Genomic DNA, 17,506 nt, shown 5'->3' with positions numbered 1-17,506 from the left:
TAGGAATGCTTTGTTCTGTCCTTAATTCCTGTGGTACTGTCTACATCACTCCAAAGTGCTTGGTAAGTCCTATCTTGTAAACAGCTACAGGCAATTGTGGAACTCCTACTAGATTATGCCATTTATTTTTGCATCCCTTCCCTCCCAGAAAATATGTAATCAATGAATGCCTGTTCACAAATTAGTCTCTGTTGGTTGGCCAAGTGTCCTTACTTATATTTCAGTTAAGCATCTTGACATTTTTATAGATCTAGGTTTCTAAAGGTTGTTAGGAACCTTTCTTTCTTTCTTTTTTTTTTTTGAGACAGAGTTTCGCTCTTGTTACCCAGGCTGGAGTGCAATGGCGCGATCTCGGCTCACCGCAACCTCCGCCTCCTGCGTTCAGGCAATTCTCCTGCCTCAGCCTCCTGAGTAGCTGGGATTACAGGCACGCACCACCATGCCCAGCTAATGTTTTGTATTTTTAGTAGAGATGGGGTTTCATCATGTTGACCAGGATGGTCTCGATCTCTTGACCTCGTGATCCACCCACCTCGGCCTCCCAAAGTGCTGGGATTACAGGCTTGAGCCACCGCACCCGGCTTGTTAGGAACCTTTCTAAAGGTTCTTTAGGAAGAAGTCAGGTGGGAGGGGGAAAAAATATATTAAAAAAAAAAACGGAAGAAGTCAGAAGAGTTATCTGATGGGTTGACCAAGAATGCCCCAGGATAGCATGCCCTCGATAAAGGTTGTGTAAGCATTATCTAATATGGCATTGGTTATTTATGACCACTCTGAACATCTCACAAATTCTTCATTCACTCTAATCTTTTCTATTTCTCTCTCTCTCTTTTTTTTTTTTGAGATGGAGTCTTGCTCTGTCACCCAGGCTGGAATGCAATGTCGCGATCTCTGCTCACTGCAACCTCCGCCTCCCGGGTTCAAGCTATTCTCCTGTCTCTGCCTCCTGAGTAGCTGGGACAACAGATGTGTGCTGCCACACCCGGTTGATTTTTGTATTTTTAGTAGAGATGTGGTTTCATCATATTGGCCAGGCTGATCTTGAACTCCTGACCGCCTTGGCCTCCCAAAGTGCTGGGATTACAGGTGTGAGTCACCTCGCCTGGCCACCTTTTCTATTTCTCTAAAGTGGCAACACAAAATAAAGTAATATTTTACCCTTAGGTTTATATAAAACATGTTAATAGTGCAAACAATATTATAGCTTATGGTATAGATGTCAATTATATGAATAGATTTATGGGCACTAGAGATGAGGACACTAAAGCTGCACTGTAGATGACGTAATAAGGGTGTGGTTTCCCCCAGATGATAGCAAATGGAGAAGGCACTCTGTATCTGAAATTAACCCTCATTCTCCAAACAGCAAGAGCTCCCATGACCTAGCACACTGGCACTGCTTGCATTTGCAAGAAGGCATTTGGTGCTTTGTTGCTTCTCTTTATCAACACCAACATTTACTCAGCACCTTTCTCAAATATAACTAAACAAATGAGAAAAGAATTTTCCTGCCTATATCTCGCAGCACTCCCACCCAGGTAAAACTCAAGGGTGGAAAACAAATTCAGTCATCACAGAGAGTTGGGAATTAGGCCGGCTCATGTTGTAAGATTACTACTTGTCCAGAAGGACAAGATGAACAGCTAGGAAAAGCTCCCTATTACTTAAGCTCTGACCCAGCGGAGTTAACATCCCAAATGAACCTACATTTCAGACATGCGGTCACCAGCACAGGTAGAGCTCATTCTCATACTATCTCACACTCTTTTTTTTTTTTTTTTTTTTTTTGAGACAGAGTTTCACTCTTGTTACCGAGGCTGGAGTGCAATGGCGCGATCTCGGCTCACCACAACCTCCACTTCCTGGGTTCAGGCAATTCTCCTGCCTCAGCCTCCTGAGTAGCTGGGATTACAGGCACGCATCACCATGCCCAGCTAATTTTTTTTTTTTTTGAGACGGAGTTTCGGTCTTGTTACCCAGGCTGGAGTGCAATGGCGCGATCTTGGCTCACCACAACCTCTGCCTCCTGGGTTCAGGCAATTCTCCTGTCTCAGCCTCCTGAGTAGCTGGGATTACAGGCACGCGTCACCATGCCCCACTAATTTTTTTGTATTTTTAGTAGAGACGGGGTTTCACCATGTTGACCGGGATGGTCTCGATCTCTTGACCGTGATCCACCCGCCTCAGCCTCCCAAAGTGCTGGGATTACAGGCTTGAGCCACCGCGCCCGGCCCTAATTTTTTGTATTTTTAGTAGAGATGGGGTTTCACCATGTTAACCAGGATGGTCTCAATCTCTCGACCTTGTGATCCACCCGCCTCGGCCTCCCAAAGTGCTGGGATTACAGGCTTGAGCCACCGCGCCCGGCCACACTCCTCCTTTCTTGCTCTCTCATTTGCTTGCTAAAGTGGCCCCGAACTATTTAATTTGTTGGTAACAATCTGCCTGGCTTTGTTTCGTTACTCACTCAGTTCCTCACAGCTGCTTTTGCCCTTCATCCCTGACATGCTCATTTATTCAGCACTTTTGTTTCTCTAAGTTTGGGATGAAAAACAAAACACTCCGTTTAATCCTGCTATACTTAGCAGGGTGCGGTGGCTCACGCCTGTAATCCCAACACTTTGGGAGGCTGAGGCGGGTGGATCACTTGAGGTCAGGAGTTGAAGACCAGCCTGGACAATATGGTGAAATCCCATCTCTACTGAAGATACAAAAAATTATCCAGGCATGGCAGCACACGCCTGTAATCCCTGCTACTTGGGAGGCTGAGGCAGGAGGTGGAGGTGGCAGTGAGCCGAGATGGCGCCACTGCACCCCAGCCTGGGCAACAGAGTGAAACTGTCTCAAAACAATAATAATTTAAAAAATCATAATCTTGCTATACCCCCAGAAATTGAGTCTTGAATCTGAACCTCCAGGTCCAAAGCTGGGTTCCAGTTACTGACCATCAGACCTTCTTTACCGTCTGCAGCCAGATTTCCTTCTGTTCGCTCCAGCTGCCTGCAGGGTGCTGTCTTTCTCGCTGTACCTCCCCAGCTGGTGTAACCTGCCTTGTCAGCGTATTCTGCCAACCTCCATCTCCTGTTTCCAGTCACTCGCTGCCAGGCTTCAGCCCAGCACCACCTGAACTGCCTTTCTCTATCTGCAGAAAGGCATCTGTGTCCTCTGTGTTCCTGCTTTAACTTTCTCACCTCTGCCTCTACCTAGCTGGGCATGGATATTTCAGCCACTCACTCATTGAAACATAATAATTATTCGACATTCTGGGCTGGCACTGGGACATGGTTTTATTTCCCCATCGACCAAGAATCTGAACTGTCATCTTGATGATACTGGATACTCAATAAAATTAGGGAGTAAATTAGCTAAGAAAGCTTTGACTAGCATGCTTTCACCAGTAGAATGAGATTACCTGCTTGTTGGCTTTCAGCACCGCCCTCAATGTGGCAATCTGTTCCCGTTTGGTGCTTAGCAGGGACTTGAGCTTGAGGATCTCTTCCATTAAGGCTTCCTTGTCTTTATCAATCATGGGGGCTAGCTCCCGAGCCGCTGCTCTTTGGCGAGACAGTTGCAAGGACCGGTCCACAGCTTTCTGCAGATGCTTGATTTGGTCCCGGATTATGGCATTAAGGTTGTAGATATTCATTGGTTCTTTGCGGATGTCACTTGTATCCAATACTGGAGATGATGGCGGGGCAGTAATAACAGGAGAGATTGTGGGGGTCTTAGTTGGGCTTGGTTCTTTGCTGGCCTCTGTGTTTTCTTTTGCAACTGGTTCAGATGAGGTCCTTGTTTCTACTGGGGATGACACACCCCGCCTGGCTAATCGTGGGGACAAAAGTCCTCTGGGATCATCAGGCCCTTTCAGGCTGCCACTGCGGGTGACTCTGCTCTGCCTATAGTAATCCAGCATGACCCTGTTGGGAGTTTCATTATTACACAGACACACGTGGTGGTAAAGCTGAGCTAACTCCTCACTGAATGTCACTAACTCATCCTGGGCCGTATTAAGGGTATTGTGATTTTCGTTGGCTATGCTGGTCATCTTTTGCAACTCCTTCTCCATGTGGGCCATCTTCTCACCACTCTCCTTGGTGGTCTTCTCAAGGGTTGTCACCTGCTCATCATACATCTGGATTTTACTCTCATATTTGGCCTTCTCGTCAGTGTAGTTTTCTACAGATTTATTATATTTCTCCTTTAAGGCCTTAATTTCTGCTTTCAGATCAATCACCTCAGTTACTGCCACCCTGTATTTACATTCAAGGATCTCTAAGCCATTGATGTCCACCTCATAATCATGGGTCTCCTCCCCTGAGTCCCGGCCCTTCTCCCCGTCCAGCTCGGCCTTGAGCTCCTTGCTGCTTTGCAGGCCCCTCATGGCATTGACGTGCTCTGTGAGCCGGTGCACCCGCTCGTGCTGCTCCGTCAGTGCCCCCTTGGTGTGTTCCAGCTGTGTCTGTGACTCCTGCAGGTTGGCCAAAAGAATGGCCTTTTCCCGCTCTACCTGCAATGGCAAAAGAGAATCTCTGAATGACTTCAATGCAACGCCAATGATGAACTTAATCCATTCACAGTTGGGCATGTATACACTTAAAGTCACGGCAGCAGAGCCAACGTTCCCATTATTTCAAATTAAACTGGAGTGTTTTTTTATTTCAGCAGTCTGGTAAATCAATCTAAAAGTATATAATTCTAAAAAAACTATACTGCAAGCAGTTACCCATCAATCGCGCTTTTGTCATACACATATACTCATGAAACTTCAATGTTATTAGAACCATCTTATTTTCATTTTTAACACCTTGCAGAAAACAACATGACTTTAAGAGATAAGCATAGTACTTGGTGTTATTTTTATTTTGATAGCCTTAGAGTACATCTGCTTTTCAAGTCGTACGTGACTGTCTCAGGGTGCCTGTGAATCAATCATCCTTTCCTTCCCAGAGCTCAACTCCAAATCAGGTTTAAAACCTAAGGCTTTAACTTACTAAATAATGCCGAGTACTTTAACCACACCCTTAAAAATAAGCATTTAGTCCCCAAAATAAACATGCACTACACTTGATAGTTTTTATCTTTTTTTAAGACAGGGTCTCACTCTGTTACCCACACTGGAGTGGAGTGCAGTGGCACAGTCACGGCTTACTGTAGCCTCTGCCTCCCAGGCCCAAGTGGTCCTTCCACCTCAGTGTCCTGAGTAGCTGGGACCACAGGCGCGTGCCAGGTGTGGACCTGGCTAATTCTGTGTGTGTGTAGAGACAGGGTCTTGCTATGTTATCCATGCTGGTCTTGAACTCCTAGGCTCATGCTATCCCCCAGCCTCAGCCTCAGCCTCCCAAAGAACTGGGATTACAGGCATGAGCCACCGTGACCAGCTTTAATAGTTTTTAATATAAAAGTCAGAGAATACATACAGAATTTTAGAGCTAAAAGTACAATTTATAAATCAATTCAATTCCTTCAGTCCAAAATAGGAAGTTGAAATATTAGTAATTAATTTAAATAATGTGATACATTTATATAGATGGTATTACCGTGTGAAAAACACTCGTGTCCAAAAATACTGTCTCATTAAATATTGATATATATGAAATTGCAGTGTACATAAAATCACTACATAACATCACTACATATATGAAGTCACTACATATATAAAATTGCAGTGTAAATTTATTATTATTATTACTATTTTTTTTTTTGAGACAGAGTTTCACTCTTGTTACCCAGGCTGGAGTGCAATGGCACGATCTCGGCTCACCGCAATCTCCGCCTCCCGGGTTCAAGCAATTCTCCTGCCTCAGCCTTCCGAGTAGCTGGGATTACAGGCACGCGCCACCACGCCCAGCTAATTTTTTGTATTTTTAGTAGAGACAGGGTTTCACCATGTTGACCAGGATGGTCTCGATCTCTTGACCTCGTGATCCACCCACCTCGGCCTCCCAAAGTGCTGGGATTACAGGTGTGAGCCACTGTGCCCGGCCCTATTATTTTTTTTGAGATAGAGTCTTGCTCTGTCACCAGGCTGGAGGGCAGTGGCACAATCTCGGCTCACTGCAACCTCCGTCTTCCGGGTTCAAGCGATTCTCCTGCCTCAGCCTCCTGAGTAGCTGGGACTATAGGTGCGCGCCACCACGCCCGGCTGATCTTCTGTATTTTAGTAGAGACGGGGTTTCACCATGGCTAGGATGGTCTCAATCTCCTGACCTAGTGATTCGCCCACTGTGGCCTCCAAAAGTGCTGGGATTACAGTCATGAGCCACCACGCCCAGTCCATGTCTTTAGATATAAAGGAAGGTATCAATTCAAACTTTCAAACTTCCTGGATCGTAACATTAAATCCCTCTGAACTCTTCTAAATCCCTAGATGGCCAGTAAAATTATTATAATTATAATATAATAAATATCAATCATTAAGTATGGTTAATATTTTAAAACGAGCTTATTACTTTAGGATATACATGTATACATGTAAATGAATAATACAGTAGAGTAGTATTTTTATAATCCTTTGTGGAACCTGATGCCCCTCATTTAAGTATCATGGTAGTCCTCTCTTGGCAAGGTTCTGGTATGTACAAGTTTCAGTTACTAAGCTTTAGTTAAAACACCAGCTACTCCCCAAACCATGGTTCAAATTTCAATGACCAAATATATTGATTGTGAGCAATGCATAATGCACACTCTTCGCTGCTAGCTCTTCAGTCTATAAAATCACTACATAACATCATGACCAGTGGCCAATGATACTACTTCATTCAAAGTCGGCCAGTGATTGGTTACTACATATCTGGTACTCAGTTCACTCATAGACAGCTAAAGATGTAGCTGCCTTGTTTTGCCTCCTAGTGATAAATCGATGTGATGTTTTACAAAAATGATTAAAACAAGAAAGAAAGTGCAGTAAAGAAACAAAGAGTGACAATGTTGGAAGTGAAATTTGAAAAACAAAAACAAACAAACAAAAAAAACATAAACGGAGCCAGGTGCAGTGGGTTGTGCCTGGAGTCATAGCTACTCCAGAGGCCGAGGCAGGAGGATCACTTGGGCCCAGGAGCTGAGGAAACATAGTGAAACCCTGCCTCTAAAAAAAAAATCCCCAAAAATGGCCGAGGCGGACAGATCATGGGGTCAGGAGTTTGAGACCAGCCTGGCCAATATGGTGAAACCTCATCTCTACTAAAAATACAAAAACTAGGCCGGGCGCGGTGGCTCACGCCTGTAATCCCAGCACTTTGGGAGGCCGAGGCGGGTGGATCATGAGGTCAAGAGATCGAGACCATCCTGGTCAACATGGTGAAACCCCGTCTCTACTAAAAATACAAAAAATCAGCTGGGTATGGTGGTGCATGCCTATAATCCCAGCTACTCAGGAGGCTGAGGCAGGAGAATTGCCTGAACCCAGGAGGCGGAGGTTGCGGTGAGCCGAGATCACGCCATTGCACTCCAGCCTGGGTAACAAGAGTGAAACTCTGTCTCAAAAACAAAAAACAAAAAACTAGCTGGGCATGGTGGCTCGCGCCTGTAGTCCCAGCTACTCAAGGCTGAGGCAGGAGAATTGCTTGAACCCGGAAGGTGGACGTCGCAGTGAGCCGAGATCGTGCCACTGCACTCCAGCCTAGTTGGCAGAGCGAGTCTCCGTCTCAAAGAAAAAAAAAAGAAAATTAAGCAAATTTGCATTGGAAAGTGTAAACATTATTTGATTAGTACACATGATTACAGATAATGTTGCTTCCAAAAGACCCTTCAAAAGGAAAAGCCTCTGGATCAAATAAATATTGGATCAAAACAAAATGTACTGAATGTGTCTGAAGCTTGTTTTAGCAGCAGAAGTGTTACGATCAATAAGGCAATGCCTTTAGAATAATCTTCAATTTGGACTCTGCCAGTTCACATTTAATATAAACATTTTCCTAACCCTAAAAAGGTCTTCATGATAGTATCTCCTGAAAACATCAAATAGAACACTGTCTCTTGCATGTATGTATCCTCCCCATATAACAGGGGTCCCGAACCCCCCGGCTGCTGACCAGTACCAGTTTGTGGCCTGTTAGGAACCAAGCCACACAGCAGGAGGTCAGTGGCAGGCGAGCCAACATGACTGCCTCAGCTCTGCCCCCTGCTGGATAAGTGGCAGCCTTAGACTCTCATAGGAGTGCGAACCCTACGGTGAACTGCACACTCCAGGGATCTAGGTTGCATGCCCCTTATGAGAATCTAATGTCCCCCGACCACCCACACGCTATCTGTGGAAAAACTGTCTCTTTCATGAAATGAGTCACCGGTGCCAAAAAGGTTGGGGACTGCTGCTATACAGTACTACTTCCATACTTAATACATTTCTGCTGAAATCAATTGAATAGGGAATTGTATCGAAATTACATATATATTACACACATATATAAATATATATTAATACTATATACATATATCATATATAACTATATATATTTCTCCCAGATAATTAAGTGTGACCTGACAAAAAAATTACTAAAATACAGGTAATTTTTTAAAACTCCAACAGTGTATTTTCACTCAGGTATTGAGGCTTAGCATACCTTAAACTGTATTTGGATTTCAAAGAGCAGATGCTTAGACTGTTTCAGATTTAGTGCTTTCAATGAATAAAATGCAAAGCACTTTAAAGCTTAAAATTACTATACATTTTAAGTATTACTATTTTAATTTCCATTTGTAAAGAATTTATCCAGCAGAGAGTTGAGGAGTTTATTATAATCCTCTGTAGTGACTGAGAATAGTTGAGAAACAGCACTTCTGAAACTGGGGATTTTATTTTTTCACAGTAGGCTTGGTTGTCTTGCCAGAAAACTTGACTGCAGTATTTGTAAATTGTTTAGCCTAGTATAAGTACATAACATATGTTTTTTTGTTTTGTTTTGTTTGTATTTTTAGTAGAGACGGGGTTTCACCATGTTGACCAGGATGGTCTCGATCTCTTGACCTTGTGATCCACCCGCCTCGGCCTCCCAAAGTGCTGGGATTACAGGCTTGAGCCACTGCGCCCGGCCAGTACATAACATATGTTAACTACTATTATTGTCGTTACTATATCCCATAGAAATTATTTTTAACTTCAGTGAGTGTTTACCTTTTATTTTTTATTTTCTTTTTGAGATGAGAGTCTCACTCTGTCGCCCAGACTAGAGTGTAGTTGTGTGATCTCAGCTCACTGCAACCTCTGCCTCCTGGGTTCAAACAATTCTCCTGCCTCAGCCTCCCGAGTAGCTGGGACTACAGGCACACATCACCACACCCAGGTAATTTTTGTATTTTTAGTAGAGATGGTGTTTCACCATGTTGGCCAGGCTGGTCTTGAACTCCTGATTTCAGGTGATCTGCCTGACTCGGTCTCCCAAAATGCTGGGATTACAGGGATGAGCCACCACACCCAGCCTTAAAGACTCTTTATAAATAGAGATGAAGTCTCTCTACGTTGCTCAGGCTGATCTTAAATTTCTGGCCTCACACAATCCTGCCAACTTGGCCTTCTCAAGTGCTGGGATTACAGGTGAGAGCCATCCTGCCCAGTCAAGTCGTTTTACTCTCAGTCTGACACTTGAATGATCATGTGATTCTTGGAACAGTATACATACCATCAATATGTACAAACAGAACTCATAAATAATTTTTCTCTGCTTGGAGAAGCAACTCTGATAATGCATGTCTGGGCCCCATCAAAAGAGAATTCTATGAAAAAAGATCAAGATAGAACAAAGAAACTCTGTATGAGGGAATTTATCAGTTGTTTAAAAAAAAGTATATATTTTAGAGCGTGTGGTGAAAAGAAAATTCTCTCATGCACACTAATACAAAAAAGTCAGTCAACTTGATGAAGACTCAAAAAGAGGGAGGGAGAAGGCCCTTCCCAGCTCTTACATGAGACCAGTATTACTCTGATATCAAAATGAGAGAAACAGCGCTTTGGAAGGCCAAGGAAGGGGGGATCACTTGAGGTCAGGAGTTCGAGACCAGCCTGGTCAACGAGGTGAAAACCCGTCTCTACTAAAAATAGAAAAATTCGCCAGATGTGGTGGTGGGCACCTGTAATCCCAGCCACATGGGAGGTTGAGGTAGGAGAATTGCTTGAACTTGGGAGGCAGAGGTTGCAGTGAGCTGAGATCACATCACTGCACTCCAGCCTGGGCAACAGAGCAAGAATCTGTCTCAAAAAAGAAAAAAAACCTAAAAAACAAACAACCCCCTACCCCAGAGAAACATATTATAAGAAAAGAAAACTAAAGGCCAAGATCACTTATGAATACAAATACAAAGGCCTCAACAAAACACTAGCAAACTGAATCCAGCAACATAACCAAAGGCAATTTATCATAGGAACACAATGTTGATTTAACATCCAAGAGTCAATAAATATTATATACCAAACTAACAGAATACTTGATGAAAACCATATGATCATCTCAATACATTAAGGAATCTACTAAAAAACAACTATTAGGAATAACAAACAACTATAGCAAGGTTGCAGGATACAAGATCAATATATGAACATCAATTGTATTTCTATATATTAGCAATGAACAATCAAAAATAAAATTAATAAAACAATTGCTTTTATAATACTATAAAAATTATTTAGGAATAAATTTAAGAAAAGAAGTGCAACATGTATACAGACGTCCACTCAACTTGTGATGGGGTTGCATGTCAATAAACCCACTATCAATTGAAAATATCGTAAGTATGGCCAGGCAGGTGGCTCCCAGCACTTTGGGAGGCTGAGGCAGGGGATCACCTGAGGTCAGGAGTTCAAGACCATCCTGGCCGATGTGGGAAAATCCTGTCTCTACTAAAAATATTTTAAAAATAAAAAAATAGCTAGGTGTGGGGTTTTCCCACATTGGCCAGGATGGTCTTGAACTCCTGACCTCAGGTGATCCCCTGCCTCAGCCTCCCAAAGTGCTGGGAGCCACCTGCCTGGCCATACTTACGGTATCTTCAATTGACAGTGGGTTTATTGAGATGCAACCCCATCACAAGTTGAGGGGCATCTGTATACATGTTGCACTTCTTTTCTTAAATTTATTCCTAAATATTTTTTGATAGTACTATTTTATAATAAAAGGTTGAATATCTCACGTAATTTATTCAATACTGTACTGAAAATGAAAAACAGAAGAGTTATATAGGTATTCAAAGCATGGTTTCTACTAAGTGTGCATTGCTTTCATAGTACTATTAAATCGAAAAGTTTAGTCGAACCATCATGAGTTAAGGACAATCTGTACTCTGAAAATTATAAAGCATGTTGAAAGCAATTAAAGAAGACCTAAATGAAGGGATAAACAGTCTCTGTTTTGGGGTCAAAAACAGATTTTTTTTTTTTTTTGAGACGAAGTCTCACTCTGTCACCCAGGTTGGAGTGCAGTGGGTGTGATCTCGGCTTACTACAACCTCTGCCTCCTGGGTTCAAGCGATTCTCCTGCTTCAGCCTCCTAAGTAGCTGGAATTACACGTGTGCATCATCACGCCTGGCTAATATTTATATTTTTAGTAGAGATGGAGTTTCACCATGTTGGCCAGGCTGGTCTCAAACTCCTGACTTCAAGTGATCCACCCGCCTCAGCCTCCCAAAGTGCTGGGATTACAGGCATGAGCCACCGTATCGGGCCCAAAACTGAGTGTTAAGATGGCAACAGTTCCTAAACTGATTTACATATTCAATGCAAACTCTGACAAACTTTCAGCTGGATTCTTTGCCAAAAACTGACAAGATGGTTTTGAAATTTATATGGAAATGCAAAGGGCCTAGAATAGCCAAAACAGTCCTGAAAAAATTTCTTGAAAAAGAACTAGTAAACTTTCCTATTTCAAAAATTGCCGCAAAAAAAACTATAATCAAGATACTACAGTACTGGCATAAGAACAGACATATAAATCAATGGAATAGAATTGACAGTTTAGAAATGAGCCCATACATCTATGGCCAATTAGTTTTGGACAAGGGTGCAAAGGATAATTCAGTGGGGGAAGGAACAGAATAGTCTTTTCAACAAACGGTGCTGGAACAGGTGGATGCCCACATGTAAAATAGTAATGCTGATCTCCTCCTCACAGCGTATTCAAAAATTAAATCAAAATGGATCAATGACCTAAATATAAGAGATAAACTATAAAACTCTTAGAAGAAAACCTAGCCATGAATATTCATGACCTTGGATTAGGCAATGGTTTTGTATGACACCAAAAGCATCAACAACAAAAGAAAAAAAAAATAAACTAGACACATTAAGATTAAAATTTTTTTTTAGCTGGGCACAGTGGCATGCACCTATAGAACCAGCTACTCAGAAGGCTAAAGTGGGAGGATTGCCTGAGTCCAGGAGAATCCAGGAGTTTGAGGCTGCAGTGTGCTATGACTGTGCCTACGAACAGCCACTGCACTCCAGCCTGGGCAACACAGTGAGATCCCATCTCTTTTTTTTTTTTTTTTTCTTTTTTTGAGACGGAGTTTCGCTCTCGTTACCCAGGCTGGAGTGCAATGGCGCGATCTCGGCTCACCGCAACCTCCGCCTCCTGGGTTCAGGCAATTCTCCTGCCTCAGCCTCCTGAGTAGCTGGGATTACAGGCACGTGCCACCATGCCCAGCTAATTTTTTGTATTTTTAGTAGAGACGGGGTTTCACCATGTTGACCAGGATGATCTCGATCTCTTGACCTCGTGATCCACCTGCCTCGGCCTCCCAAAGTGCTGGGATTACAGGCTTGAGCCACCGCGCCCGGCGAGACCCCATCTCTTAAACAAAACCAAACTCCTTTGTACATCAAAGGGCCCCATCAAGAAGTGAAAAGACAACCCATAGGATGGGAGAAAACATTTGTAAATCATAAATTACCTTTATAAGGGATTTGTATCTAAATCGGTAAAGAACTCTTAAAACTCAGAAATAGTGCTCGCTTCGGCAGCACATATACTAAAATTGGAACGATACAGAGAAGATTAGCATGGCCCCTGCGCAAGGATGACACGCAAATTCGTGAAACGTTCCGTATAAAAAAAAAAAAAAAACTCAGAAATAAAAAGACAACCCTGTCAAAAAATAATCTGAATAGACATTTTTCCACAGAAGATATACCAGGAGCCAATAAGCAAATGAAAATATGCTCAACATCATAGCCATCAAGGAAATGCAAGTCAAGATGATAATGAAATACCACTTCACATACATCAGGATGGCTATGACTGAAAAGGCACCTAATGACAAGAGTTAGTGAGAATGTGGAGAAATCGGAACCCTCATACACTGTTGGTGGGGATATAAAATGGTACACTCGATTTGTACCATTGAGTTCCTCAGAAGATAAAACAAAGAATTACCATATGACAAAGCATTTTCACCTCTAGAATTAACTCCCCCTGAGAATTAAAACATATGTGCACACAAAAACTTGAACACAAATGTTCATAGGTTTGTTGATAATAGCTAAAAAAATAGAAACAATTCAAATGTCCATCAGCAGATGAATGGTGATATGAAATGTGGTAAATCTCTACGTCATGGAGTATTATTTGACAATAAAAAGAAATGAAAATGAAGTACCGATATATTACAGGATGGACAAACCTTGAAAATGTTGTGCTAAGTGAAAAAAGCCAGTCACAAAAGATCACACATTGTATGATTCCATTTATTGTTATTTTATTTATTTATTGAGACAGAGTCGTGCTCTTTCACCTAGGCTGGAGTGCAGTGGTATGGTCACGGCTCACTGCAGCCTTGACCTCCCAGGCTGAAGCAATCGTCCCACCTCAGTGCCCCCCAGTAGCTGAGACTATAGACACATACCACCATACTCAGCTAATTTATTTTTGGTACGTTTTGTAGAGATGGGGTTTTACCATGTGGCCCAGGCTGGTCTCAAACTGCTGACCTCAAGCTATCCTCCTGCTTTGGCCTCCCAGTGTGCTGGGATTACAGGTATGAGCCACTGTGCCTAGCTACAGTTGTAACGGTAATCTCTAACTATAAAATCTGTAATAGCTTAACCATTTAAGCTGTCAACTTTGTACTAGGAAATAATTATATTTGTCACTTTAAGTTTCAAAACCCAAGAACTGACCAATCCTGTTTTAATTAATGTCATCCCATAAATATTCTGTGAATCTTTAAGCAGAGATAATATTTGGCTTGTTTGACTCTCTCCATGTAGCAGCTCCACTTACTTCATTTTTGACCTTGAACTGATGACATAACACAGCCATGCCTCAGTTTCCCTATCTATACTATGAAGATAATAATATTATCTACCCCATACAGTTGTTATAAGCAGCAAACAATTAAGCAAAAATATAAAAATTGCTTAGAACTCTTATGAGACATATAACAAATTACCATCACCACTTACCATCAATCATTACAGAAAAAATTAAAATTGCCTTTAATAGAGTGGATCAAAACATAATACGAATCTATTTCTTTCACATGCTGAGGAACAACATGAGGATGCATCAAAATATATTAATCTTAGTTTCACAGAAACATTACTGTTTTCTCATACTACATGTGAAATTATATATCCAGTGTGATACTGAAAAAAAATCCAGAGTTTGACTCTATGCAGATGTAAAGTCAGAGGCTGTTTATCAAAGACAGATATTTCAGCACAAGCATACAGGACTCCTTTAAATAGATTAAGTAACTTAGTTAGTTTTTCCAGACAGGAACTACTTATTTTCATCCTAATAAAACTAATTAAGATATTTGACTGTCACTGGAAAATGTCAATCACAACCTATTTGAAATAATGAGGTCTTGAGGGCACCAAAAAACCAAAATAATTTATTCAATAATACTCTGAAAAACTTCTCTCATGAATAAAGGATGACACTAATTGAGCTATTCACTATCAAGGACTACTGCCAAGTTTATAGACTCTGAGGTTAATCAAATATGTTTTCTTACTATATTTTTTGCATATATGTTTCTGTGTTAGGTAAAACTTAGCATGTTTAGCCAAATTTAAAATATTCCTGTAATTTATTCCATCACCTAGGAAGATAGACAGTTCAGTAAAGTATTCACTCTAATTTGTTGTGGGGAAAAGCTCTCCCTGATTTTGGTTATAGGCTTACCATCACTTGCCTTTTCCCATACTTTTTATAATTTATATGTTGAGTATACAAAGTGATAGTGGGGATCCTCTTGGCATCTCGAAACCTGATGGCAGTTTTCAGAACAATAATAATTTATAAACTTACACATAGTTTCATATTTACCATCCCATTTGGTCCTCACAATTCTACAGAGGAGGCATGCCATTATCACCAGGGTTTCAAAGCGGAGGCCAGCAGGTTGTATGCAACCAACTCCAGAAGGTGCTATTTAAATTGTAGTAGCTATAAATTTTTATACTTGTTATTATCATTTCCCAGCAGATGGCAGTATGACGGCTTGAAGAAGGAGACACGATTTTTTTTTTTTTTCCCATAGTTTCAATAAAGGTCAGGCAGAGACTAGTGGTAGGGCTAATTTATTACCTTCCCCTTTTGAATGAGCCTCAGAGAAGCAAAACAACTCCCGCAACATTCCTGATAACCAAGGCAGAGGTGAGAACTAAACTCCGCGTGTGTATGTGTGTGTGTGTGTGTGTGCCTTTTTTATCTTGCTCAAATTCCTATCTAAGGGGTCTGCGAGTCATGCCCTACAAACCATAAATCCTCATCGGATGGGTTTTATTTAACCCTGTATATTGAGACTTACTTTCCAATCTGACTTAGGCAAAGGAAGAAAATAAAAATGTTTTACGCTCAAAATATATTTCCTTGTCATTCCTTGAAAGGGCCCTGCAAAGTCTCTTGTGGGAAAAATCCACATTCTATGGAGAATCCCCCTTTTCCCTTTGTTTTCCTTCCTTCCTTTCCAGATCCAGGAGATAAGCAACTAAGACCCAGGTACCCTTTTAAGTTCAGTAATAAACATTTTACAGCCTGCTCTCTCTGAAGTCTGCTATCGGAGAGCTTCCCCTGCACAATAGGGTCTCCACAGTCCTTTATCTTAACCTGAACATTTCCTTTCTGTTGATCCCAAGTCTTAGATAAACTCAACCAATCGTCCACCAGAAAATGTTTAAATTTACCTAGACCCTGGAAGCCCCCGCTTTGAGTTGTCCCACTTTTCTGAACCAACCAATGTATTTCTTTTTCTTTCTTTTTTTTTTAAATGGAGTCTCACTCTGTCACCGGGCTGGAGTGCAGTGGCGCTATCTTGGCTCACTGCAACTTCCGCCTCCCGGGTTCAAACGATTCTCTTGTCTCAACCTCCCGAGTGGCTGGAACTATAGGTGCATGACACCATGCCCAGCTAATTTTGCATTTTTTTTTTTTTTTTTAAGTAGAGATGGGGTTTCACCTTGTTGGCCAGGATGATCTGGATCTCTTGACCTCATGATCTGCCTGCCTCCGCCTCCCAAAGTGCTGGGATTACAGGCGTGAGCCATTGTGCCCGGCCCAGTGTATTTCCTAAATGTATGTGATTGATGTCTCATGCTTCCCGAAAATATATAAAACCGAGCTGTACCCAGACCACCTTTCTCAGGACCTCCTGAAGGCTGTGTCACAGGCCATGGTGAGTCATATTTGGCTCAGGATAACTCTCTTAAAATATTTTACAGAGTTTGACTCTCTTCATCGACAGAGGCATTTTTTTTTTTCCCCTGGGACCAGGTTAAATAAATATCTATGGATAGGAAAACATAATTCATGTGCATAAATGGAGCCTTGTAAGAGAAAAAAAGGCCAAAAGGGTATGGCCTAGGTATGCTGTTTACAAAGGAGTTCTTAAAAAAAAAAAAAAAAAAAATTAATGTATTTATTTTAACCGACAAAAATTATTCATATTTATCATATACAACATGTTTTGAAATACGTAGGCAAGTGGAAATTAAGCTAATTATGACATGCATGACCTCAAATACTTACCATGTTTGTGGTGGTGTAACTGAACCTGTATTATCAAAATCATTAAAAGTTTGTTTTACTTATTTTCCTTTCTCTTTGTCCTTTTCTTCCTCCACGCATGACTGCTTGCACGTAGGCATTCGGTAGCGGGCAGCCACTAATAATTGATTAACTTTACATGCTAACCCCTAGAGGCTGCCTGTAAGATTAATGAACTTGTTCTCCTTTGGAAGAACAACCCTTAGGTCATACAGAGCTCCTTGAGTTTGAACGAGCTGAGGGATGCAAACAACTTTGATCACTGGGGGATTTCACCTCCTGAATGCCTGCCTTACTCAAAAAAGCCCCCAGTTACATTCAAAGGCAGGTCGGATTTGACAAATTGTCTCTCCCACAATCTCATTTTTGGCCAAACTGAATACACCTTTCTCTGCTCCTAAGCAGAGGTGTGTCAGTATTTGGCTTACTGCACATCCAGCACTCGGATCTACATTTGAGGGTTCTACAACACTGAGAACACTTAAAATCTACTCTTTTAGTTATTGTCAATATAATACATTGTTATTAACTA

The 17,506-nt window shown here is 41.7% G+C and overlaps 1 protein-coding gene and 1 non-coding gene across 8 annotated transcripts in view; one reads left to right on the top strand and one right to left on the bottom strand.

The window, feature by feature from the left end:
• The window catches only part of BICD1 (BICD cargo adaptor 1), a 289,925-nt gene that overhangs the window by 54,093 nt on the left and 218,326 nt on the right, over positions 1-17,506 (bottom strand). For 6 of the 7 annotated variants that reach the window (XM_074403045.1, XM_074403044.1, XM_003926636.4 and 3 more), the window contains exon 5: positions 3,413-4,507. In XM_074403045.1, the coding sequence (XP_074259146.1) occupies positions 3,413-4,507 (1,095 nt within the window). The remainder of the gene's footprint in view (positions 1-3,412; positions 4,508-17,506) is intronic. The other variant, XM_074403046.1, reaches the window with a different exon arrangement.
• LOC120365127 (U6 spliceosomal RNA) lies at positions 12,929-13,035 on the top strand. The gene has a single exon (XR_005580146.2). It is a non-coding gene; the product is annotated as a U6 spliceosomal RNA (small nuclear RNA).

The sequence above is a fragment of the Saimiri boliviensis genome, chromosome 7, assembly GCF_048565385.1.
Source record: "Saimiri boliviensis isolate mSaiBol1 chromosome 7, mSaiBol1.pri, whole genome shotgun sequence".
In the NCBI taxonomy this organism is placed as follows: domain Eukaryota; kingdom Metazoa; phylum Chordata; class Mammalia; order Primates; family Cebidae; genus Saimiri; species Saimiri boliviensis.
Note: the sequence above shows the minus strand (reverse complement) of the source record. Positions and strands in the feature narration are given on the sequence as shown.